The sequence below is a fragment of the Microplitis mediator genome, chromosome 10 (genome assembly GCF_029852145.1).
Source record: "Microplitis mediator isolate UGA2020A chromosome 10, iyMicMedi2.1, whole genome shotgun sequence".
Classification (NCBI taxonomy): domain Eukaryota; kingdom Metazoa; phylum Arthropoda; class Insecta; order Hymenoptera; family Braconidae; genus Microplitis; species Microplitis mediator.
Window position 1 is genome coordinate 1,419,283 of NC_079978.1, and position 25,896 is coordinate 1,445,178.

The 25,896-nt window shown below is 32.1% G+C and overlaps 4 protein-coding genes across 6 annotated transcripts; 1 reads left to right on the forward strand and 3 right to left on the reverse strand.

Annotated features, from left to right (window-relative positions):
- Nucleotides 1-199: 199 nt before the first annotated feature.
- On the reverse strand, nucleotides 200-1,995 carry LOC130676229 (vesicle transport protein SFT2A). 3 transcript variants are annotated; one of them, XM_057482326.1, is made up of 6 exons: nucleotides 1,835-1,995; nucleotides 1,402-1,526; nucleotides 1,295-1,312; nucleotides 1,016-1,185; nucleotides 836-953; nucleotides 200-763 (listed from the first exon to the last, which is right to left on the reverse strand). In XM_057482326.1, the coding sequence occupies exons 2-6, from the start codon at nucleotides 1,468-1,470 to the stop codon at nucleotides 635-637; spliced, it is 504 nt and encodes a 167-aa protein (XP_057338309.1). In that variant the 5' UTR covers nucleotides 1,471-1,526; nucleotides 1,835-1,995; the 3' UTR covers nucleotides 200-634. The 3 variants fall into 3 exon arrangements, with proteins under 3 accessions (XP_057338309.1, XP_057338310.1, XP_057338311.1); XM_057482327.1 differs by lacking the exon at nucleotides 1,835-1,995 and adding an exon at nucleotides 1,606-1,698; XM_057482328.1 differs by lacking the exon at nucleotides 1,295-1,312 and having other exon boundaries at nucleotides 1,835-1,994.
- A 642-nt stretch (nucleotides 1,996-2,637) lies between these two features.
- LOC130676215 (DNA damage-binding protein 1) lies at nucleotides 2,638-6,632 on the forward strand. Its single transcript, XM_057482306.1, has 4 exons — nucleotides 2,638-2,864; nucleotides 2,991-3,139; nucleotides 3,217-6,339; nucleotides 6,514-6,632. The coding sequence occupies exons 1-4, from the start codon at nucleotides 2,804-2,806 to the stop codon at nucleotides 6,595-6,597; spliced, it is 3,417 nt and encodes a 1,138-aa protein (XP_057338289.1). The 5' UTR covers nucleotides 2,638-2,803; the 3' UTR covers nucleotides 6,598-6,632.
- A 157-nt stretch (nucleotides 6,633-6,789) lies between these two features.
- On the reverse strand, nucleotides 6,790-7,979 carry LOC130676228 (ADP-ribosylation factor-like protein 16). Its single transcript, XM_057482325.1, has 2 exons — nucleotides 7,381-7,979; nucleotides 6,790-7,291 (listed from the first exon to the last, which is right to left on the reverse strand). The coding sequence occupies exons 1-2, from the start codon at nucleotides 7,588-7,590 to the stop codon at nucleotides 6,920-6,922; spliced, it is 582 nt and encodes a 193-aa protein (XP_057338308.1). The 5' UTR covers nucleotides 7,591-7,979; the 3' UTR covers nucleotides 6,790-6,919.
- A 138-nt stretch (nucleotides 7,980-8,117) lies between these two features.
- LOC130676214 (uncharacterized) lies at nucleotides 8,118-25,656 on the reverse strand. The gene is made up of 6 exons (XM_057482305.1): nucleotides 24,976-25,656; nucleotides 9,710-24,550; nucleotides 8,924-9,517; nucleotides 8,729-8,845; nucleotides 8,592-8,663; nucleotides 8,118-8,507 (listed from the first exon to the last, which is right to left on the reverse strand). The coding sequence occupies exons 2-6, from the start codon at nucleotides 24,452-24,454 to the stop codon at nucleotides 8,424-8,426; spliced, it is 15,612 nt and encodes a 5,203-aa protein (XP_057338288.1). The 5' UTR covers nucleotides 24,455-24,550; nucleotides 24,976-25,656; the 3' UTR covers nucleotides 8,118-8,423.
- Nucleotides 25,657-25,896: the final 240 nt, after the last annotated feature.

Below are 25,896 nucleotides of genomic sequence, written 5' to 3' on the forward strand. Positions count from 1 at the left end.
TCTATTTATTTATAATTATAAAATTTGTCTGATGTCTGCTACATTCACACTCGTCATAAAATATCAATGATAATTGCGGCCTGTTTACTTATATTGAAGTAAATGCAAATTAATTATTGTATAAATTACAAGTCATAAGGCACAGTTGATATTCTTTGTAACTTGACCAAAAATACAATACAGTCAATTAAAATGATTATTATTTTTTTTTTTTTCATACTAGTGTTGATGAGTCAATCGATGTGCGTTCATTAGATTACTAAATTTATTAATTGTGATCATAAATTTTTATGACGAAAAATTAAAACTTAAGTAACTACGTACATTTAAATTTTTTTTCTAACAAAATAATTAACTATTAACAACTAATTTAAATAATAATACAATTTTTTTTTGTGATGTAAAATAAAATTATTAGTTTTTAATTAATAATTAATAAATTAATTCAATAAACTATAATTATATAATCTTAAACTCTCAATCTATATGTTTTAATTTTTTTTAGTTATAGAATAATTATTGTCTCCATTCAGGTGTTAATATCTTGCATGTTTAAGATATTAATTACTATAGTTAATTATCATATTTTAATTCATAAATATTATTATTATTATTATTATTATTATATTTAAATTCACGTGATACAAGATTCAACGGTTTTCTTCACAGCATCTCGCGCATATGGAATATACGACAATGAATACCATGTCATTGCTAATGACTGTATAATTATAAATAAAAGTGCTAATCCAGGTTTGTCAAGCTGTAAATTTAAGTAATTAATAATATAATTTAAAATAATTAGTGTTAGTTTATGAATTTTTATTAAACTTACCTTTATAGCGGCATACAGTGTCATTATCAAAGCAAGGATTACTATCAATGTTGCTATTATTCTTGTTGACGCAAACATTTTTTTTAATTGATTGACTGGGCCCATTAAAAAACAGGTGCTAAAATTATAAACATTAACAATTATTATTATTATTAAAATTACTATTATGTAATAAAATACCTCATAAGTGAAACAATATTTCCAAGTGTATAGAAAATGGCAAAAACAGTCAATCCTTTGTGTAAAAATAACGCAAATGAACCAAGAAATGATAAGAGAATACCGATAATAAAGCATATTGCGAATCCTTTTATTCGCGTCGACCAACTTAACGTTGTACCATCCGAAATCTATTTAAACAAATGATAAATTATTTTTCAAGCTCTCAGTTAAATAAGTAAATAAATAAATCCATTATTTATAATTATTTAATAAATTTCATCAGAGATAAAAACTCACCAGAAAATCACTTTCATGCTAATAGCATAAAATTTACATAATGTATAATATTATATTTATATATATAACGAGTACAGTAGTGAAAATAAAAAATAAAATATAAATACCTGGGTCATTATTCCACTTTCCTCGTCACATTGATCATGACCACTTAATGCTCTTCTCAATTTATCCATTGTTGTTTATATTATTATGTATCATAAACAGCTCACTTTCTCCGAGTGTCTGTTAACTATAAAAAAAAAAAAAAAGGTTACAAAAAAATTAGTAAATGATGTATCTTTGTGTTGATTAACTTTGTAATAAATTGCCAGGCAAATTGATAACTATTATTATTAATATTGTAATATTATAAAGTTATTATACAGATAAGATGTTAACACGTATGGTTAGAAAAATGAAATGTGGATATGAATCATGGTCATGAATTGTAGTTAAAAAAAAATAAAAAAACATTAGAATTTAATTTCTTATCTATATTTAAATAAAATCATTTATGTACTGCAATAATTGATAAAAAAAATATTTTGGTATGTTTACCTTTAGGATAACAAACTCAGCGAAATATTTTTATTTTTTTTATTATTATAATAAGTAATATAAATTTCTAGAATCGAACTTGAATGTGAAATTATTGAGACGAAAAATCAGCTTGAATCAGCTCCGTCTCTCTTTATGCTCAACAACCTGAAGTCAGCCACTTTATTTCTGGTTAAAGAAATTCAAAATCCTACACGTACAGTTTTTACACAAATAATTAATTTTTTTTTTTACTAATTAAAAGGTTTTACTGTTAAACTATTTATTGTAAACTCCTTGAGTTATTCTAATTTGAAATTTGAAAAGTCTACTGGCATTTTCTTTTAAATTTACTTACTTCAACTTTTTTATTTTATAGTTCATCTTTCAGCAATTTTCATAAACGGAAATAAATATGGTCCTGAAGTTAGCAGACAATTAACAATTTTCGGATTTTTTTTTTCAACATATCAATTACAAAAAAAAAAATAAAAAAAATAATTAAAAACTACAAATATGCACATGTGGAAAATTAAAAAAACTATAAGTGTAACTTTTTTTTATAATTTATCATTTTGAATAAATTCCAAACATTATTGAATGTCGGCTAACTTCAGTATCATAAATAAAGTTTTATTGTTTTTGAATTAAGGAAAAAAAATTTGAAATGTTCTTGTGGCCCGTAAATTCATAAAAAATAACTTTTTAAGGGGAAAAGTTTTTCAAATAGCAAAATTTGCGAGAGCACATTTTATATAAAAACTGAAAAAACGAAAAAATAAAAAAAAAAAAAGTAGCATCGCAGCCAACTTCGTGGCGCGTGAATTTTCAAAGCAATAGCAGCACGCAAAGCATTAACCCATTCGAATACGACAGCAGTGTGTGTATAAAGTTAATTAAATCTACTGTATATGTGTGGTTTTTTCAAAAAACTTATTGTCAATTTAATATTATTTTAGTTGAAAAAGTTGTAATATTAATTTTAAAAATATGGCTCATCATTACGTCGTCACCGCTCACAAACCTACAGCAGTAAATGCTTGTGTTACCGGTAAAAAATTAACCAATTATAACCTTTAATTTATAATTCATATATATATAACTCACCACCAGCTATATACGATGACAATGAATTACATGATTATAAAAAATGATTTATATAATAAATTTATTGCAGGTAACTTTACATCTCCAACGGATCTCAATTTAATACTTGCAAAAAATATGCGCCTGGAGATTTATTTAGTAACTCCAGAAGGACTACGTCCGCTCAAAGAAGTCGGAATTTACGGCAAGATAGCAGAGATAAAATTTTTTCGACCTCCTGTAATTTTATTTTATTGTTTAAACTCAACTATCATACTATTGTCCTTTTATTATAAAAATTTTAATACTTTTTTCAGCATGAAAAAAAAGATCTGTTGTTCCTTTTAACCTATCGCTACAATGCAATGATATTGGAGTGCGTGGGTACGGGTGAAGATATTGAAATAATAACAAAAGCACACGGTAATGTATCTGATAGAATAGGACGTCCATCAGACACTGGAATAAAAGCGGTTATTGACCCAAAAGCACGAGTAATTGGGTTGAGACTTTACGATGGATTGTTTAAAATAATTCCACTTGATAAAGACAATCCCGAGTTGAAAGCTTCCTCAATAAGAATGGACGAGCAGCAAGTACAGGACCTTGACTTTTTACACGGCTGTGCTAATCCAACTTTGATAATAATCCACCAAGACATAAACGGTTGTCACGTTAAAACCCACGAAATATCACTGCGTGATAAAGAATTTGTAAAGACTCCTTGGAAACAAGATAACGTTGAACGTGAAGCAATGATGGTTATACCAGTACCATCACCAATATGCGGTGCTATTGTTATAGGACAAGAAAGTATTCTCTATCATGATGGTACGACATACGTTGCTGTTGTTCCTCCAATAATAAAATACAGCACAATAACATGTTACGCACGTGTTGACGCACAAGGACTTAGATATTTACTTGGTGATTTAGCTGGTCATCTTTTTATGTTATTTTTAGAACAAGAAAAACGACCAGACGGTACATCTGTCATTAAAGATCTTAAGGTTGAATTGCTGGGAGAAGTTAGCATACCCGAATGCATAACTTATCTTGACAATGGTGTTATTTTTGTTGGCAGCAGAATGGGTGATTCTCAGTTAATTAAATTGATAACTAAAGCTGATGAAAATGGTTCTTACTGTGTTGTTATGGAAACATTTACAAATTTAGCGCCAATTGTCGATATGGCGATTGTTGATCTAGAACGCCAGGGACAGGGACAAATGGTTACGTGTTCGGGTGCTTTTAAAGAAGGTTCATTAAGAATTATTAGAAATGGTATCGGTATTCAAGAGCATGCTAGTATTGATTTACCAGGTATCAAAGGTATGTGGGCACTAAAAGTTGGCGGTGGTAATTTTGATAATACTTTGGTACTTTCATTTGTCGGACAAACTAGAATATTGACGCTTAATGGTGAAGAGGTTGAAGAAACTGATATACCAGGTTTTGTTGCTGATGAACAGACATTTCACACTGGCAATGTTACTGATGATTTATTTATTCAAATAACACCAACTTCCGCGCGTTTAATATCCAGTGAATCAAAGTCTGTTGTGTCTGAATGGGAACCAACTAATAAACGCACAATAAGTGTTGTTGCTTGCAATGGTAAACAAGTACTCTGTGCTACTGGTAATGATTTATTTTATATGGAAATAGTTAATGATAAAATAGTACCCAAAGGTTTTAGTACATTGCAGCATGAGGTAGCTTGTCTAGATATTTCGCCGTTGGATGGCTGCAGCGAAGCTACTATTGCCACTGTTGGATTATGGACGGACATATCTATAAGAATTCTCACACTGCCAGCTTTGGAAGAGATCAACAAAGAATTATTAGGCGGTGAAATAATTCCACGGTCTGTTTTAATGACTTGCTTTGAAGGAAATACTTATTTACTTTGTGCTCTTGGTGATGGTAGTATGTATTACTTTACATTACAGAAAGACACGGGCTTATTGTCTGATAAAAAGAAAGTAACTCTAGGTACTCAGCCAACTGTATTGCGTACATTTAGATCACTATCAACGACAAATGTATTTGCATGTTCTGATCGACCGACAGTTATCTATTCCTCAAATCACAAATTAGTCTTCAGTAATGTTAATCTCAAAGAAGTTAATCACATGTGTTCACTTAATGCTGAATCTTATCCAGACAGTTTAGCACTTGCTACAGACAGTACCGTTACTATTGGTACCATTGATGAAATACAAAAATTACATATTAGAACAGTACCACTTGGCGAATCACCTAGACGTATCACGTATCAAGAGTCATCACAGACATTTGGTGTCGTCACAATGCGTGTTGATGTACAAGAAAGTAATGGTGTAAGTATTGTACGTCCGTCAGCATCAACTCAAGCTGCATCAACATCAAACAGTAATCATGTTGTTTCTCACAACAAACCCGGACACACTTCAGCGAGTGAAATTGGACAGGATGTAGAAATTCATAATCTTTTAATCATTGATCAGCATACTTTTGAAGTTCTTCATGCTCACACTTTGATACCCAACGAATACGCGATATCATTGATATCAACAAAATTAGGAGAAGATCCAACATCGTACTTTATTGTAGGTACTGCTCTTGTAAATCCTGATGAAACAGAACCTAAAATGGGTAGAATACTTATGTATCATTGGAATGACGGTAAATTAACACAGGTTGCTGAAAAAGAAATAAAGGGAGCTTGTTATTCATTGGTTGAATTTAATGGTAAACTACTTGCTAGTATCAACAGCACCGTAAGACTGTTTGAATGGACTGCTGAAAAAGAATTAAGACTTGAATGCAGTCACTTTAATAATATTATCGCGTTATTTTTGAAGACTAAAGGTGATTTTGTATTGGTTGGTGATTTGATGAGATCATTTACATTATTACAGTACAAGACAATGGAGGGTAGCTTTGAAGAAATAGCAAGAGATTATAATCCCAATTGGATGACGGCAATTGAAATTCTCGACGATGATACTTTTCTGGGAGCTGAAAATTGTTACAATTTATTTGTTTGCCAGAAAGACAGTGCCGCTGCTTCAGAAGAGGAACGACAGCAGATGCAGGAAGTAGGACAGTTTCATCTTGGTGATATGGTTAATGTTTTCCGTCATGGCTCGCTGGTGATGCAACATCTTGGGGAATCGAGTACACCCACTCAAGGCTGCGTCCTCTTTGGCACCGTCTGTGGAGCTATTGGATTAGTAACACAAATACCCCCAGGATTTTATGAATTCTTAAGGAATCTCGAGGACAAATTGACTACCGTCATCAAGAGTGTTGGAAAAATAGAACACAATTTCTGGCGTAGTTTCAACACCGAATTAAAAGTTGAGGCTTGCGAAGGTTTTGTTGATGGCGATTTGATTGAAAGTTTCTTAGATCTAAGTCAAGATAAAATGGCTGAAGTTGCTCTGGGTCTTACGGTAATTTAATAATCTTATATTTTATTTCTATGTAAAATTTTTATTTTATTCATTTAACTTATATTTATAATATATAAATTGTTAAGTAACATATTTATTATTTTGTTTATACAATATTATGGATTTATTATTATAATTAATTATTAATTTTTTTTTTGTTTTCATTTTTTACAGATTGACGATGGCAGTGGAATGAAGAAAGAAGCAACGGTAGACGATTTGGTAAAAATAGTCGAAGACTTGACAAGGATACATTAAAGACTCATTTAAATAAACTATTTAATTAAAAAAAATGTGAATCGTGTTTAATTTAAACAAAAAAAATCAATTTAACATTTAACAAGTTTTTTTTTTAATACAAAAAAATACGAGAATATAAACTTAAAAGACAGGAGTGTGATAAATAATGTGTTGTCTTTGTGTTAAAAAAAAAAAAATGACCGTTGTACAAAGTTTGTACAAAGGTATACTACTATTAGCTTTATACCTTTTCATAAGTTAAACTGTAAAAAATAAAAAATTAATTAGATAATTGAGCATATAATTTATTATTAATAGATAATGTAAGACTATAAAATAATTATTTTTTTGGGGGAATAACGTTGGCATTGTCCGCAGCAGCCGCAGCTGCAGCGTTACCAGTTGATCCAACGGCTTTTAGTGTCTCTGGATCAAATATCCAGTCGCGTAAAAGCTCAATACCTTGACCAGTCATTCCACTAGCTTCGATTACCGTTATCTTCTGACTCACCTCACATTTTAAACGATTAAAATGTAGCATTAACAATGCCTCATTGCGCATTTGTCGATATGATAAATCCATTTTGCCAAGTACAAAACAAATTTTAACGTGCTGAAGCTTTGGTTCCACAAGCAATGAATATAAAAGTACACCAGCAGCACTTATTTGACATAAATTACTTGCGTCTACTACATAAATTATTTTATGTACCTGTTATTAAATTTATTCTACGTTTATTTAAACTCGAAAATATTTTATTTTCCTTCAGCATTAATTTAAAAATTAAATGGCCCTCTTACCCTGTCAAAATAACGATGCCAAATGGGTGCCATACTGCCGCCAATTTCTCTAACAATAATATCAAAATGTCCATCTTTACTTTTTATTGTAAACAAATTAACTCCATTTGTCGGAACAGTATGAGATGCATCGTCTATTTTTTCATCACCTTGCAATCTTTTCATCAGCAAAGTTTTTCCAGACTTTGCGGGACCAAGGCACAGACACATTATTTGTTTTGTCTTTAAATATTAATTATTTTAAATATTATACAGTAGCATCAAAGGAGTTACGAGGACATTGTTCTATTGATCAAACAAACGATATTTGCTTGATTTGCTACATAATAAGTAGGTCACATTTAAGCGTTTTTGTAGTAAGAAAAAAAATATTAACAAAATTCAAAGTAATTTTACTATTGGTCTTTATATTTTTTTAAAATTATCTAATTAATAATAATTTTTTTTTTTTTTCTTTTTTTTTTAACTACTTTATACTTAACAGATAAGTAATTTACATGTAATAAAACAGTTTTAACTACTAGATTTTATAATCGTAGTAATAGTTATTAATAATATAATATAATATAATAATAATAATAATAATTAAAAAAATGTATGTCGATCTTAATTCGGAATTAATTAATTAGTTAGTTAGTTAACAATTGTTGATAACAAATACTGCATCAACTGATTGTTGATAAAATTTTCCTAAGATCTGAGTCAGTTTTCACAAGAAAACTTTTTATACACGTTTGTTTTCTTTCTTTTTTTTTTTTTTTTTTTTTTTTTTTTTGTACAAAGATTAAAATGTCTTATGTGCATAATGTTTTGTTTTATGTACAATATTACACTTTGTTTTACTTAATTAATTATTTAATTATTTATTTACTTATTTTTTTTTTCACTTATTTGCGGGATGCTTCGTCTTCACTAATTAATTTTAATAATAAAAATAATAATTTAAGAACAAGACTTGATCGTTTGTTGACTAGATGTTCCAGGCACTTTGATGGGAGCATTCATTTGTAATTTTTTTTTAAATCTCCGTCATTATTAAATTTTTACGTACGCTCGTTAACTAGAACTCGTATTTGGTCTGGCATCTGCCATGCATGTAATCGTCGGTCTTTACTGCCTGCTATTATCTAATGAATATAATAAAAAAAAAAAACAATTAGTTAATCATACTATTATTTACGTGTAATTATTTATTGTAAAAAAAAAATTACCTCATCATTGACGATTTCCATACTAAGAAGCATATTGCCAGGTCCAGGAATGCTACATATTAATTTTGGTTCCTAAAAAATTAATTTAAATATTTATTTATTTATTTTATTTTTTATTAATTTATAAAATTACTGACCTTAGTATCGAAAACATAAATATTCCCATCATAACAACCAGCAAACAATAGTTGTTTGTATAGACGCATACAAACAATTCCAACACCAGCAGTGAACTGCATCACTTGTTCTCCACTCTAAAATATATTACAAAAATATATATATATATTTAATGAATAATAAATTACCGAGTGTTTTTAATTACAATAACTTACAATAAAATCGAAGACTGGTATCGAAGTATTACTGGTCCCGCAGTATACAAGATTACGATCTCTCAATAAACTATAAACCGTGTGGTTTCTTTGTCCAGATATTGTACGTAGAAATAAACCATTTTGTGCATCTCTAATAGTAATTGGTTGGTTACGTGACGCAACGATCAAAACTTTTCTTACACCCTCAGTGGATGCACGAAGTGCCAAGACAGGTTTGTCAGAAAAGTCTAATTTTTCCTCACGCAAACATCCAGATTTAATATCGTAACGTGATATATGTCCAGATTTGGTACCGATAAATATACTGCCCCATGCTTCGTCCATACATTGGATTGGACTTCCAACTCCAGCAACATTTCGATTTAATGTACCGCTCATAATATCGTAACATCTCAGTGTTGCGTCAAGTGAACCAGAAAATAAATTCCATCGACTATTGTTGGCGCCAGCAGCCCCTGGTACTTCGTGTACATAAAGACACGTTACCGCTGCTTCATGACCTTTATAGATATTTAATATACCATTTGATCTTTGACTGTAGCGATATATTGCTCCATCCTCACTCGCTGCCAGAAATGAATCACCAAATACCTAAAATAATATCTTACATTTACCATCAACAATTTATTTACTTATTACTAATAATGATAATGAATTGCTATTAATAATGAGTGTTGTCAAGTTATTTTTTAATGTATTTATGATTTAATTTTACGATATAATTACATATTTTTTTTTTATTAATTAGTGATTTCGAGATCTTATTTTATAGGTATTTATTACCTTTATATCAAGAATAGGTCCCTTGTGAACGGTGTACTGTGTTCTACGAGGCTCTGAATTACTTTCTTTTTCTTCAGGCACCACCGACGCTGACGCTGATGCTGACGTCGACGGCGACGATTGGGAATTAATATTTTCAGGTATTGGAGTTTCTTTTTCGAGTACTTCAATGTCTGAAATCTCGTGATCATCATCATCGTCATTGATAACTTCAAAATCTGATGCTGGCAGTTCGTCATCTTCGTGTGGTGATGATACAAAATCAGTCATTGGAGAGAGACGTGATCCCCTTGGATCTTGAATATTAGAGCATGACGTCAAATTGTCATCAATCTCTTCAACTCTTATTAATTCCATAGAGTCATCGTCACTTTGGGTTTTATCTTCATCACTCAAAAGTTTTTCATCATCAGTTAAATTTTTTTCATCGTCTATTATCAATGATTTATTAAGATTATCATTATCTACTGGTGATATTTCATCCTCATCATCATTATCGCGAACAGTTTCGGGTAGATCTTCAATTACTGAATCAACTTGTTCGCTTGACGAGGATGAAGATGATGATAATTTACGTTTATTTATTTTAGTGACACCGTACTGCTGTAGAAAAGATAAATGCGACTCCGGCTCTAAACAAATACGTTTGCAATCGACCAGCCTTACTTTACATATTCTCGTTTTTACTGAATCATTATTTAATTTATTATTTTTTCGTTTACGTCCACGACGTGCCGTACGATTGGCATCTAATTGTTGTTGTGTTTTTGTTGATGCAGCTGCTGTCACTCTCTTTCTACTGCTCACCGAACTTGTAGATCCACCGGATGCTGGACGTCTTTTACTTGCTGTCGTTGATCCAGTGGTAGTAACACCAGTGTCAATTTCAAGAGGTGGAGATACGTCACGAGAATTCGGTGACTTACCAACGCGTTTAGAGCGCGATGATGTTGTTTTATTGCTGTCATCAGACTGCCGAGAATTTCTGCGACTAGATGAAAATTTTTTGTTTTTAGAAAATCTACCCCGTCGTTTAACCACTTGCTCACCATCATCTTCAGTGTCAGGGGCAGTAGATTTTTCGTCGTCAATATTTTTTACAGGAGTTTTAGATCTTAGAAGCTCTCTGACTGTAGACTTTGGCCGCTCTGTATCTTTATCTACTTTTCTACGTTTTCTACTCACTGGCTCAAAATGATCATCTTCTTGTTCGTCGTCCAGTGCAGATTTCTGGTCACCGATGCTCGGCATAGGAGTTTTCGATCTTGATAAGTCTTTTATTGTAGATTTTGGCCGTTCCAGTTCTTTAACCGTTGACTTGGATCTCGCTACACCAATTTCAACTCTTTTATGTTTTTTACTTAATGCTTGTACAACCTCCTCTTCCTCTTCTTCGTCAACTTCATCATCAATTAAAGAGTTTTGAGGATCAAGACTCTTAATTGGTGTCTTGGATCTCAATAATTCTCTTACGGTAGATTTAGGTCTTTCTAATTCTCTGACTGTTGACTTTGGTCTCTCTTCAATCTCAACTTTTTTATGTTTTTTATTAACTTTTGTTATTTCACGATCAACATCACTATTGCCATCATCACCTTCATAATTGTCATTATCACGCAATGAAAACTTTTGATCACTACTGGGAATTGGAGTTTTGGATCTCAACAATTCTTTAACTGTAGATTTAGGTCTTTCAAGTTCTTTCACTGTTGATTTTGATCTCTCCATTTCAAGTGACACTCTTTTATGAATTTTATTCAGTAATATTTCATCTTCAACATCATTGTCTTCCTCCGCATCATCAATACTTGCAATTGGAGTCTTGGATCTTAATAATTCTTTAATTGTCGACTTTGGCCTCTCTACTTCAATTTCAACTCTTTTTTGTTTTTTACTCATTACGATTTCACGATCAACATTATCCTCATCTTCATCACTTTCATCATCATATAATGAATATTTTTTATCGATACTAGGAGTTTTCGATCTCAATAATTCTTTCACAGTAGATTTAGGTCTCTCCAGTTCTTTAACTGTTGACTTTGGTCTCTCATTAATTTCCACTTTTTTAAGTTTTTTACTGACTGCTATTTCACGGTCAACATCATCATCATCGTCATCATCATCATTATAATATGATGAAGATTTCTGCTCAATACTTGGAATTGGCGTTTTTGACCTCAACAATTCTTTAAAAGTAGACTTAGGTCTCTCCTCAATCTCCACTCTTTTGTATTTTTTACTCATAGATATTTCGCGGTCAACATCATCCTCATTGTTATCATCATCATCATCATCGTGGAATGAAGACTTTTGATCACTATTTGGCATTGGAGTTTTAGATCTCAACAATTCTTTTACAGTAGATTTAGGTCTTTCAAGTTCTCTAATTGTTGACTTGGGTCTCTCTTCAATTTCCACTTTCTTATGTTTTTTACTACTAATTATTTCGCGATTAATTTCATCTTCTTCATCGTCTTCATCATCATGCAATAAATACTTTTTTTCAATACTTGGAGTTTTTGATCTCAACAATTCTTTCACAGTAGATTTAGGTCTCTCTAGTTCTTTTATTGTAGACTTTGGTCTTTCTTCAATCTCCACTTTTTTGTATTTCTTGCCCACTATTATTTCGTGAATGATCTCATCCTCATATTCATTATTGTCACGCAATGAAGACTTTTGATCACTACTAGGAATTGGAGTCTTAGATCTCAATAATTCTTTTACTGTTGACTTGGGTCTTTCTTCAATTTCTACTCGCTTATGTTTTTTACTCGACATTATTTCATCTTCCACATCATTATCTTCTTCTTCTTCTTCTTCTTTTTCATCATCATTATCATCATGTACCGAAGACTTCTGTTCAATATTTGTAACAGGAGTTTTTGATCTCATCAATTCCTTAACAGTAGACTTGGGTCTTTCTAGTCTAATTTCAACTCTCTTGCATTTTTTATTCAACGTCTGAACATCTTTTTCTTCTTTCTCATCTTTATTAGCCACAGACTTTTCAACATCAATATTCTTAACTGGAGTCTTGGATCTAATCAATTCTTTAACTGTAGATTTAGGTCTTTCCAATTCTTTGACTGTTGACTTGGGTCGTTTAATTCCAACTTCAACATTATCCTCTTTTTCCTCCACTTTATCATTATCATCATCATCATGATTATCACCAAAAGAAGAATTTTGACGTTCACTCGGAATTGGAGTTTTAGATCTCAGAAGTTCTTTAACAGTAGACTTTGGCCTTTCAACCTTATCAGCAAAACGTGTGGGCAAAGAATCATTATCAACAACAATTTTAGGCACAGATGATTCTTTATCGATCTCTTTCTGTTTAATCATATCCTCTGTCGTCAAGGATTCACCACCACCTATCGCTTCCATTGTCGAATTTTCTTTAACATTTACTTGAGACTCATTATCATCATCATTTTTATTGATATCACAGTGATCATTATCAAATTCTTTATCAGAAATATTTGATAATTCTTCCCAGTCTTGAAGTAATTTTTTCTTTTTATTTATTAAAATATTACTCATTAATTTTTTATCATCATTATCATTATTATCGTCATCATTATTAATTACTGTAGTCTGATCCTTATTGAGCTCTTTTTCAGCAACCAAACTATCATTATCAACTTTTTTATTTTTATCTGATTCACTAGCAATAGATCTAACATCTGAAGTAGTATGATAGCTATCTTCATCTCTATCATCAACAAAACCAATAGAATCAAGTGTCGTCCATTCAGCTTCATCAGGAATACTATCATCAGCTTCACAGTCATCATAATTATTTGTTGGTGGTCTTGGAGAATCAATAACTTTACCAACATTATCATTACAAACTTCACTAGCAATAGCTTGTGATTCATTTTTATCAGTTGCCGAGGTTAATTTTATTGTTGATTCCTGTGTCATAACATCAACAGTTACACTATCATCAGTTGAAATATTTTCCAAATCCTTTTGTTTCGATTCTTTTTTGTTTTTCTTGGTGGTGTCGGTAAAATCATCATCATCATCATCATCAGTACGATTTGCCGCAACAGCATCAATTATTTCTAGTAAATGATCTTTTGATATTTTATTATCAACATTGCTACTGATATTTTTACTTTGAGTAGATGCAGTATGTATTTGTGCAGTACAGCTACTGCTAACTTTTGAAGACACCTGATCAGTGTTAATAATATTACCGCTACTCTTATTAGATATTTCAACAGCACTAGCAGTGCTAGTAATTGTTTTACTTGAAATATCATCAAAATTACTTACTTTAGTTGACACTTCTTCAACCTTACTATCATTTTTGTTAGCAATATCATCGGCAATTCCACTAGTTTTTGCTAATTCACCAGCTTTGCTGACACTTTTTGTAGAAATTTCATGTGTTGATTTTTTTCCAGCAGACTGATGTAATTTTTTACGCTGAAACTTTTTCTTACTCATCAGCACAGCGAGTGGAATTTCTTCCTCATCATCAGAAATAACGGGAACATTCAGAGCTTTCTTCATCGACTGTTTCTTCTTCAATTCAATAGATTTATTTTTCTTTGCAGCTTTCTCACGTTTCATACTTTCTTCCAAAAGCAACAAACCCATTGATCGTTCATGTTTCGTTGAGTTATCGAAAGTATCCCAAGTGCTGTCATCAGAATAAATAAGGCTCTGATCGTTAAGTCCTATAACACTACTCGATTTGACAGCCGGTTCTTCAGTAGGATTTATAATTTTATCATCAGTATGAGTGGTACTTTTATTATCTTCATGTAAAGATTTATTCTCATCGGCTTTAGCTTTAAAATCTTTATGTAAATTTGTTTCAGCACTAATTGATAATGATTTACGAGTTGGAGCCGACGGTTCACTCAGACGAATTTCATTAGGACTTGGAGATCTGCGTTTAGTAGTTACTTTTGGTTTGAAATCACGTGTAAGTATTTGACTTAATTTAACATGTTTACGTGTTGTCTCCTCTGGTGATTTATTGGTAACAATAGACTCAATTTTTTTGTGCTTACGATGAGATCCATCAGAGTGATGTCGTTTTTTATTAATCTCTGGCGTTACTTCAATACGCGGTTCTTTATTTTTAGTGGATTCTTTATCATCACGATGTTTTCTTTTTTTGGCTAATTTAGCTGTGGCATGCTCATCAGAATTTTTAGATTTTTTATCATTACTTTTGGGTGTTTTAGGAACTGCTGCAGGAGTGGATATCGTTGGCGCGCTCTCTTGTTTTGAAATATTAACATCCGGTTTAACTGGAGAAATTTCGGGTGAAATTTGTTTTATTTTACTCTCTGTTAATCGTGAGACCATAACTCTTGGACTTTTTGAAGCTGTCTGTGTTTTTAGTTTACTAGACTTGGGTCCTGGTGCTGATGCGACCGCAGGCTGGTTAACAGGCCACTTGTCAGTCTGTAACATTTGATAGAGCCTCATTTTTTCATTCATAAGTTCTTGAATAGTTATATCAATTTCCTGCATTCTTGACATAACAGCGTCTTTAGTTGTTGGTTTGGCCACTAATTTAACAATATTTTCAGCAATTGCTTCTTCAACTTTTTCTACTGTTATTTTAGATTTTTTACGTTGTTCATGATGATGTTTTCTGTGTTTTTTACTCTCACGAGTAGGTGTTGATGATTTACTTCTGCTACTTTTTCGTGATGAATTTTTATCATCATCTTTATCATGTTTTGTAACTGATACTTCTTTTGCTAATGAACTTATTGATGGATTTTGAGGCTGTAATTTTTTAGGATCTATTTGTTCAACAATTGGAGCTTGAGTTATTTTAATATTTTCCGTAGATTTATCAGCAACTGTAGCGATATCTTTATTTGATGTAATAATCTCTATTTTTGATGGGATAGCTTCTATACTAGATAAAGTAGCTTCTAATGCAGCTGATGAATTATCTTCTACTGAATGATATTTATCAGATGTAATAACCGTAGAAATAGTATCAGGTATAACAAATGTTGATGTAGTTGTTTCATTGTTATCAATTTTTGTAATAATATCATTTGTTGTAGATTTACCATTTACTATATCAGATATTTTATTATCTAGATCATGAGTCTCATCAAAGGCAACAGTATCAACAATAATATTAGTATTATTAATATTATCAGGTTCATCTTCAACAAATGGTGGCACTTGAAGTATCGGTGATGGTAAACGTTCAGGAGACGTACCTTCAATAACTTTTATTAATTCTTTATCAGCAATTGAAGGATTTACACTGCCTTCAATATTTATTTGTGCAGTATTTTGATCAGTGGCAAAATTAACTGATAATTCTGGAGACAGACAAGGATCGTCTAATGTATCCAGAGCAAGAGTATTGGCAACTTGTTCATCTTCAACGAATGCTTCAACTGTTGGCACATCTTCAATGGTATCAATAGCTGATGTATCTGCTAATTGATTATCATAAATAGGATCCACCATAACACTAGTGTCTTCTAAAACACCAAATTCCATTTCATCTGGAATTGGTGATTTTGTTGGTGAAAAAACCAATGGATCATCTAAAAATGAATTTCTTAAATTTTCTGCTGTCAAAACTTGATCATGAAGAACAACAGACTGTGATGAATATTCTTTGAAACAATTGTCAGCAGCTGGGGATGAAGGAGCATCAAGAGGTAAATCAGAAATAAATGATTTATCAGTATCACCAATAGAACCAAGTCCTTCTTCATTTATTTCATCTTGATTATCCAAAATATTCCAACTGTCAGTTGGTTTTTCATTCAATTTATCATCTTTTATTTCCGTTAAAGGAACCAGAATGTCACCTTCTTTAGAACTGATAACTTGTAATTTATCATATTTATCGATAGATTCAGACATAGGTTCTGTATCTGGCAATGAGCTCTGTGAAAATGATTTATCATAATGTAATGAGTCTTCAGATAATTCCGACATAGTGGCAGTAGTTGCATCACCAATATTTCCCAACGAATCTATCACAGAAGCATCTGATTCCGGAATACGCTCAGTTTGACCAGAATCTGATGATTTTAATATATTTTCATCGTCTTGGATACGAATAGTAGAAGGATTGTCAGCCAATAAAGATGAAGAACTAATGTCAATCAACGTTAATGCATCAGTTACTGTTGGTAATGACTGTGTAGCCTCTATTTCATCTGTTTTAGATAAATCATTCACATTCAATTCATTTTTCAATGCTTTTAAAATATCTTCATCTTCATTAACATCAACATCAACATCAACATTAAGATCCGCGAGGACATTATCATTAGTTTGTAAATCATTAGTTAAAATTTGTTGGTCTTGATCAAAGTTTATTTTAACCATGTCGCTTTCAATCGGATCTTCCGGTTTATCGATTTTTTCAAGCATTTCCTCCCTTTGATTAATTTCCTCTACAAGCATTGAATTAACTTCTCCATCTCTACCGTCTGTTTGATCACTCTTTGGAAGGACTTCCGCACTAATAACACCATCAATTGATTGTACTTTTTTGCTATCATCAAGACTTGAAGTATCTTTTTCTGTTAAAATTTCGCCTTTATTCGCTGTCTCGTTTACTTCAGACAATTCTATCTCTATCTGTTTGTCTGACAGAGGGGATAAGTTAACCATATTTTCAACAGGTTGTTGTGATTCTATATTTATTGATTTACTTATACTTGGCACTTCTGACACATTAATAATATCCGTATTTATTGATAAATTATTATTATCATTGACACTGATAACATCTAATGCTAATGATGTTTCTACACTAACTATTGGTTTACTTTCTTGTATTATTATATTTTTTTCCATTATTTCAACGGCAACTAAATTGGGAAAACCATCACTTATTAAATTTTTTGATGGTTTAAAGTAGTGTGAAAATAAGGTCATTGGATTTTCATTTATTATTTTTAACTCTGAACTTTCAACAGAATTAATATTCAATAAATCAATTTTTGCTTCAGCGTTTTTCTCTTGTTTTTCTTCAGACGATTCACTTTCTATTTTTTGTTTTCTATTTGATATATCTGTTTCAATATTTATTAATGATTTTTTACGTTTATTGGTAGTATTTGTTTCTGTTGGAATTTTAGTAGACTGAGCTGGTTGTTTCTGCGAAATTGGGTCAGTATTACTATCAGACTTTGATGATTCAACAGCATCACTCTCAACTGCTTTAATTGCAACTGTTATTGGAGTTGGTGTTGCTGCTGATACCGGTACTGGTGCTGATGACTGTAATATTTTACTGGGACTTTCACTTAGATTATTATTTTTAATTGATTCGTCTGCTATTTTTTCAGGTATCACAGTTGCCAAATTTGTCGAACTTTTTCGCTTTTTACGTGTCGCTGGTGATATTTTTTTAGCAACGACTTCCGGTGTATCAGTAGTTACTGATTTTTGTGGACGATTTTTAACTTTTTCTTTTAATTTTAATTCTTTGCCGCCTTCAGATTTAATATTTACAAATTTACTTACTTCTTCTGCTACTACAGGTTCTTTATAAACTGGATTGTCTGTTATTAATGGAGTTTTACGTTTGAGTTTACGTGGAGCTGTAGTTACAGAAGGAGGTTTCGAAGTATCAGCTGTCGGCTTTTCTGTTGTTGTCGTCACCGATTGCTGCGATTGCTTTATTGGCTGTGATGATAAAATTTTACACTTTTTATTATCAACTTGAAGATTTAATGATTCTTCATTTACAATATCCGTCAAACTAGTCGAACAAGTAATTTTAATCGGTTGATTATCATTTACTTCTGGAGTAATAACAATTGTTGTCTGTGGATTTATTTTCTGTTTATTTTCTTTGACAACAGATTTCTTTTTAGTTGGCAAATTAAGTAAGTCCTGTGTCAATTGACTTGGATTCTCAGCAACACGTCTCATTGTTTCTTGTTCCTTCAGTTTACGCTGTAATGCGCGTTCCTTATAGGCTTTAATATCTAATTTACGTGGTTTAGAATTACCTATTGTTGTTGTCATAGAATTATTATTATTATTAGACGACACTGATGAAGATGAAGAAGCTGGCGAAAGTGTTTGTAAATCTGTTGAATTTAATAAACTTGCTTCTGTATTATTAGAGATCGACTGTACAGGAGATTGATCTATTGATGCTGATAATTTATTATTTGGCGGTAATATTTCAGGCATTTGTTTAAGTTGAGCTTTTGTTTTAGTGAGCGTTACTGGAGATTGTGCTGAGCTAGTGTTAGACGATGTACAAGAAGTTGTTACTATTCTCAATGGAGATGTTGCTGTTGCTGTTGTTGACGTTGTCAATGCAGCTTTAATAACATTTGATATAGTTGGTTTGGTAGCAACTGAATTTAAATTTGTCGACGACGATGCAACAACAGCTGGAGTCGACACTGATGTTGGATTAGATTTAGTCGTAGACGTAGCTATCGGTGTAGAAGTTGACGTGGATGTTCTTGTAATAGCTGTACATATTGATGAAGTTTGTATATTTTTAGTAGCAGATGTTGATGAACTTTGTACATTTTTATTGGTAATTGTCGTAGGTATAGACGCTGACAATGTTGATGGAGTTCGTAAATTTTTGCTGACACTTGTAGGTGTAGTTACTGAGGTAACTGTTTTAGTTATAGCCGGTGTTGTGGCTGTTAGTTTGATGGAACGATTATCAACACGTGTAAATTCTGGTTCTTTAGTAACTAGATCATCATCTTTGGGCTCTTTTTTAATTTCGTCTTCCCGTAATAACCACAACGGTCGTTCATCTGGATTGTCATTAATCGGTGACGAATGATGACTTCTACGTCGTCTTTTTTTCTTTGGCTTTTTCTTTTTACCTCTTTTATCTTTTTTACGTTTATCACGTTTTTTCGAACGTGATTTGTGTGATTTATGTCTTGCACTTTTTTCTCTACGTTTCTTTTCAATTTCAGCATTAACTTCATCTCTTATTTCATCATTTATTGATTTCTTTTTAGCTATTTTTTCACGTTCTTTTATAAACTTTAATACTTTTGAAACATCCAATTCAACATTATCTTCATTAGCTGAACTTGTACTGCTCCAACTGCTTGACTCACTTCCCGCCAAACTATTATCGTCACCATCACTTTCGTCTGGATTTGATATATTTTGTGAATTAGCCAATTGCGGTGAAAATGTAAAATAAGAATTATCGACCGGATGACTTGGTGGTATAGACTCACGACCATTTAGTACAAGTCTACGTGATCGCATTGTCGTAAAATCTTTATACTCATCTTCATAGTAAGAGGGATAAGGTGGTTCTCCATATTTAGCTTCATACTCTTCTTTAGTTAAATTACGGAAATTATCCGGATCATCAATAATAACTTTACGTTTCCACATACCACCAGAATTACTGCTTGATTCACGGGAAGAATCACGTTGTGTTCTATACTCCCTGGTGTCGTGTATCTCGTCACCCATACTTGCAGCAGACGCAGCAGAAGCAGCAGCTTTTAAAGACGCAGCTTTAGCTTTGGCAATACCTGCTGTAAATATTTTATCCAATTCAACAGCTTGTCTTTCAACTCTTTCAACAATTGGCGTTTCAATTCGTCTCAACAGAGGTTGTTTTTCTACAATTGCCGTTACCCGTTCAACACTCGCACTAGATTCAATTGCCACTGGTTTAACAGTCAATGCTTGTGTTGATACTGTAGCTTGTGATTTAACTGTTTTAGCACGTGCTATACCAGCACTGAATATATCATCTAGGTCATTCATATTAAAGTTACCTGCATGGTGAGACGTTACTTTTGTCGCTGGTATTGGCGCCGTTGTTATTATTGTTGTTATTGGTGCTGCTGCTGCTATTGCTGGTGGTGGTGGTAAAGCTGATGGGGTTGATGTTAATGTTGATCCTGATTTGGATGTTGTTGCTGGAGATGATGTCGAAGTTGATGACGTACAAGTATGAACACTAGCATTGCTTGTAGGATGTTGCTGAATGTTTTGTGTAATATCAACGTCAGTGCGTTTTCCACGAGTTCGAATGGTATATAGTGTAGGATTTGTCGGGGTCACTGAGTTTTTAGTTGTGTCTTTACTCACCCTACTATCGATCTTTCGGTGCTTTGGTGTATTATCATGTGTTGTAGTAACATGAGTAACATGGGCAGGTGTATTTGTACTACCAGTACATCGTGACGATTCATTGGCAGTGGCACTACCATTACCACCACCTGTCTCAATATGATCGATTTCACTAGTTGATGTTGATGGGTTGTCTAGGTTCAATGCCAAGCGTAAACTTGCCTTATCACAGGTTAAATCATCATTATCAGGAGGCAGTGGATCGAGATGAAGTACTTCACTCAATTGATGAATAAATGTTGTTGGTAAATTAGTAATATCAATTGTCGCTGCTGGATCAAGAATTGCCTGCAATTGGCTCATAAAGTCTTCATTTTCATAAGTACTATTTTTCATTTTTTCATCTTCATTTAAACGCATTTCCAACGACAATGATGATTTTTTTTCTTTTACAAGATTCTGCATTGCAATATCAAATTTACGTAAACTTGAATTATTTATCATATTTTGTATATCATTTTTACTCATACGTAAAAATCGTGTTATTACACGATTTTTCCAAGATGACAATGATGGATGTGGTGATGATGATAATGATCGACGTGTTTTAGATTCACTAACCTCATTATGTGTATTATGATGATCACTATGATTGTTTACTTTATCAGACTTTGAGGTATAAGATTGATTGCTATTGATACTTGTTTTATTATTATGATCACTAATACTTTTTTTCGACGAATGTTTATTATTTTTATCTTGTGAAATATCACTTTTCTCAATTATTTTTCGACTTTCACGTCTGTCCGATTTATCACGAATTCTATCTCTTGACTTTTTGTAATCACGTTCATTAGTAAATTCAGTTACTGATTTTTCAGATCCATTGTTAGTATTATCGTTGTTACGATACGATTGTTGTGACTTGAATGTACCACCAGTTGAATCATTGGCAACAGTTGTAGTTGTGGTAACTGTTGGAGCCGTGATAATGATATCTGAATCTAATTGTAAAAGATTCTTCAGTCTTTTGAGCTTTGCTTTAGTATCATCTTCTACAGGTTCACTGCCAACCCAATCGTCAGTCTTATTTATTTTTTTAAATTTTGTATTTAAATTAAATACAACTTTACGTCTTCCCAATTCATCTGTGACATCTTCTTCTGTAGTTTTATTATCACAAGTTTTTGCGGTTGTTGTTGTTGTTGCTGCTGTTGTTACTGACGATTTAGATGAAGTTACTGATATTTTTTCAGTTGTTACAGCAGTTACAGTTGTTTTTATTGTTGGTGTTGCTGCTGCTAGTGGTTCTGTTTTAATTATCACAGGTTCAAAAGCCGTTATTACTGTTTCCTTATTAGAAGCAGGATCTTGTTCTGGTCCATAATCCTTAGAAACTTCAAATTTCGGTCTTTTTTTTTTATTTTTCTTCTTTTTCTTAACAACATCTGGTGCTGTTGTTTCTGGTAGTGGCGGTAAAACCGGTAGATTTGGTAACGTAGGAAATTCAATAGCGTCATTTGAATTGCTACCCAAACACTGTTCAGCGAATTCCATGGCTCTCTGCATATCACCAAGTAAATCATCAACACTAACATTTGTATCACCATTAACATCTGGCTTGTTAGATGATTGGTTAGCGATTGTTTTTGTTGATGGTATAGGCGGTAAAGGTACTTGAGATAATGGAAGTTGAGGATATTCAACAGGTGGTGGTATTACCGATGGATATGATATTGGTATAGGCGTTGCGTAAGGTACCATTGACGTGTAACTGGTGTGTGCTGGATAACCAGTCATTGTTGTAGGCATATTTATAGCTGTTCCAGGAGCCATCATTGGCATTGATGACATATGAGTGTTATAAGGAGTACATTGGCTGATATTATCCGTATTAGTAATTATCGGTGGTGGTAATTGAGGATCATATTCAGGTACCATCGTTGAAAGTGATAAATTACCGCTTCGCCGTGGATCAAATGCTGCGGGTAAATGAAATTCTTCATTTTCAGAAGCTGAGAAAGCTGAAGTTCGTGTTGTTTGCTGTTTATTTGATAGTACTTCAGTTGATTTAATTTTAATTTGTGGTTTTATTTGTTTATTTAGGTCAATTTTATTATCGGTTATTGTGAAATTTGTTGATGTATTAGTTGGTTCATCAAGTTTATCATCTTTTTGAGTTGAATAATCAGACGATTGAGAAGGCGACTGTAATAATGAGGATGATGTTGTATTAGTTTCACTGTTATCTTGTTTTCGGCTTTTCTTACTCTTTGATTTTGACTGACTTTTTGATTTGTCTTCAGTTGTTTTTATTGAATTTTCCGATGTATTATCTGTTGTAAATAAATTTTGTTCTGATGATTGTGTGGATGATGTTTGGACGGTATAATGCTGTAAATCATACAATTCACCGGTTACTTGACTTTTATCAGGCGCTATTTCATTGTTATCATTTGCTATTAATTTATTATTATCAGTTACATTGTTAAATGAATCATCATCTCTGTTATAAGTGTCAGCGACATTTGTCAAATCAAAAGTAGCAGTATCTGTTGTAAAAGGCGTGTCTGATAACCCAGTTGTTGTTGATTCTTCAAAAGTAAGAGGATCACGAACTTTAATAGTCGCTATTTCAAAGTTATCCAATTGAAATTCTTCAAACGAATCAACAATAGTACCAGATACTTGATCATTCGTATCAACAACAACAACATCAGCATCAGTACTACTATCAACATCTCCAATTGTTTGTTGTTGATCGACATCAGTAAGCGGCGCTACTGACAGATTGTTCCATGTAATAATATCATCATCAATTTCGGCGGATGGTTGACTATAATTATTATCCGAAACATTTGTCGAATTAATAGTATTATCAAAATCTACTCTACCGATATCTTTTAAGTCACTGAGTGTTAAATCTAGTTCCGGTGGACCATGTTTAAGCTCAGGCTTTGCTTTAACAACATTTACTTGATCCTCATCTTTATTTGGAGTATCTAAATTAAAATCATCATACCAATTTGGTTCAACTGGTGAACTTATACGATTAGATAACAATTTTCGTTTTAATTCATCAGCAGCTTCTGTTATCTTTTGCTGACGTTCTTCTTCAGACCCCAACAAAGGTGCTGACGGTTCTTCTGGTTCTTTATCAACATGTTGATAATTTTTTTCTCTAAACGGAGCTGAATAATAAGGTGAGAAAAAATTTGAACGACCACGAGGTCCTGAATAACCATAACCACCACCACCACTACCACCACCTCCACTATTACCACTACCGCCACTATCACCTGCATTTCCACCTCTACCACGTCCATAAGGACGATTATTTCTCTGCTGGTAGGGTGAATTGTGCTGCTGTTGATATGAATATCTTACAGAACTCTGGAATTGATCACGTCCACCACCACGTGAATTTGCCCAGGGTTGTGGATGTGACTGTTGATCCCATCTTGAATATCTTTGCTGCTGTGAATTTTGTTGCCAATTATTATTGTCTCCTTGCTGATGATTGCCACCACGTCTCGATGAACTATTGTAGCTATTTCGTTGGTAATTACCACGTCCTCGAGGCGTATTATTTCTCTGACCATCATCACGTCTACTAGATTGCTGTGGACTAGAGTAACGTGCCCCGTGTGGTCCAAATCCTCGTCCTCGAAAACCACCACCACTCATCGCATATCAATTAAACGTCTACACATCTGGTTATGGAACTCGTAGCTTGAGCTCATTATATTTTTATGGTATTGTTTATTTACTCTACTCAGTAATCTGTAAAATAAAAAATAAATTAAATTTTTTAAATTAATCAATAAATTTATGATAAACAAATGAGCGTATGTTCAAGTTCTTGTCTAATGCCGTAATTAAAAAAAAAAAAATTATTAAATTTAAAAATCTGTCAATATAAAAGAGTGCGTGTTGATATTTATCATGTATTTATTGATTTTCTGTTGTTTGTTGGTTATAAGTTTATAATTTTTTTTTTTTTTCCGATCATATAATGTGTAAAAATAAATCTTATCAAAGTAATATACTAAAAATGTCTCGTTGAGTTCGATTGTATTATAAAATGACAATTATAAAAATGTCTTTGATGTATGCGGTCTCTATATGTATACATAGATATAGATGTATATGTATGATAACGTAAATATATATATATATATATATGGTCAACACCGTGCAATACATACTTATAGATATTGCATATCGTAGGCTTCCGAAGACACGCAATGCTGAGAGTTAAATGACTTTGGAAAAAAAAATCACTAATAAATAATTATGTCCAATTATGATGTGTCTTTTAGGTACGAGCGATGCTGATGCAGATGTTACTATTGCTGATGTTTTTAAATATTATTATTAATACTACAACTTATTTAATTGTCACTGCTAACGCAGAAGTTGTACAACTTTTTTTGTTGATGTTGTTGATAAATAATAAAATTTTTCTTGGTATTTATGTTAATAAAAAAAAATAATTATACAAGATAGTTCTCAATGGTCGACAGGGAGAGAAAAAAACTACCAATTGTCCCACCACTAACCTAACAAACGATTGCACTATTTCATCACAAAACGTTTAGTTATTTAATTCATTAAATACCAAGTACTTATTTATATACCAGCGATTTATTATCTTTCGGTAATTTAAATCAATTAGGTATGAGTTATTACTGGTAATGAGTATAAATATCAATATATGTCACATTGAAAAGACTTAAAATTAATATCTTTATACACTTTTTTTTTTTTACTTATGATTGAATAGTATGTACACGAGTGTGTACATAACGCCTGTTTTTAACGATTAACTGACTCTATGATGTATAGGTGTGTTGCAGTTCCTAGATTCAGCACAATCTATATGCTGGTTTGGTAAATTGGTATGCTTATACTTGTATTGGTGACATTGGTGTGTGTGTCCACGACCATTAATTATAAATATTTATGTAGAAAAGGATATTACTTTTTAAATCAAATTCCCATATTTTTTATTTATTGACACTTTAATTTTTTTTTTTATTTTCGGTGATTGTGAGGTGACTTTTTTTTTTTTTATAAAATGAGATAAAGTCAGCAGTGCAACGTGTGCGTAATGACGGAAGTTATTT

Bases quoted from the DNA above. Each gene is read 5' to 3' on its own strand.
- LOC130676229 (XM_057482326.1), bottom strand. From the start codon at position 1,470: ATGGATAAATTGAGAAGAGCATTAAGTGGTCATGATCAATGTGACGAG. The intron at 954-1,015 runs GTATTTTATTAC...TTATAATTTTAG, and splicing joins AATATTGTTTCACTTATGAG to CACCTGTTTTTTAATGGGCC. The intron at 764-835 runs GTAAGTTTAATA...TTAAATTTACAG, and splicing joins CACTGTATGCCGCTATAAAG to CTTGACAAACCTGGATTAGC.
- LOC130676215 (XM_057482306.1), top strand. From the start codon at position 2,804: ATGGCTCATCATTACGTCGTCACCGCTCACAAACCTACAGCAGTAAAT. The intron at 2,865-2,990 runs GTAAAAAATTAA...AATTTATTGCAG, and splicing joins AGTAAATGCTTGTGTTACCG to GTAACTTTACATCTCCAACG. The intron at 6,340-6,513 runs GTAATTTAATAA...CATTTTTTACAG, and splicing joins AAGTTGCTCTGGGTCTTACG to ATTGACGATGGCAGTGGAAT.
- LOC130676228 (XM_057482325.1), bottom strand. From the start codon at position 7,590: ATGTGTCTGTGCCTTGGTCCCGCAAAGTCTGGAAAAACTTTGCTGATG. The intron at 7,292-7,380 runs GTAAGAGGGCCA...ATTTAATAACAG, and splicing joins GGCATCGTTATTTTGACAGG to GTACATAAAATAATTTATGT.
- LOC130676214 (XM_057482305.1), bottom strand. From the start codon at position 24,454: ATGAGTGGTGGTGGTTTTCGAGGACGAGGATTTGGACCACACGGGGCA. The intron at 8,664-8,728 runs GTCAGTAATTTT...TTAATTTTTTAG, and splicing joins TTTATGTTTTCGATACTAAG to GAACCAAAATTAATATGTAG. The intron at 8,508-8,591 runs GTAATTTTTTTT...TATATTCATTAG, and splicing joins TGGAAATCGTCAATGATGAG to ATAATAGCAGGCAGTAAAGA.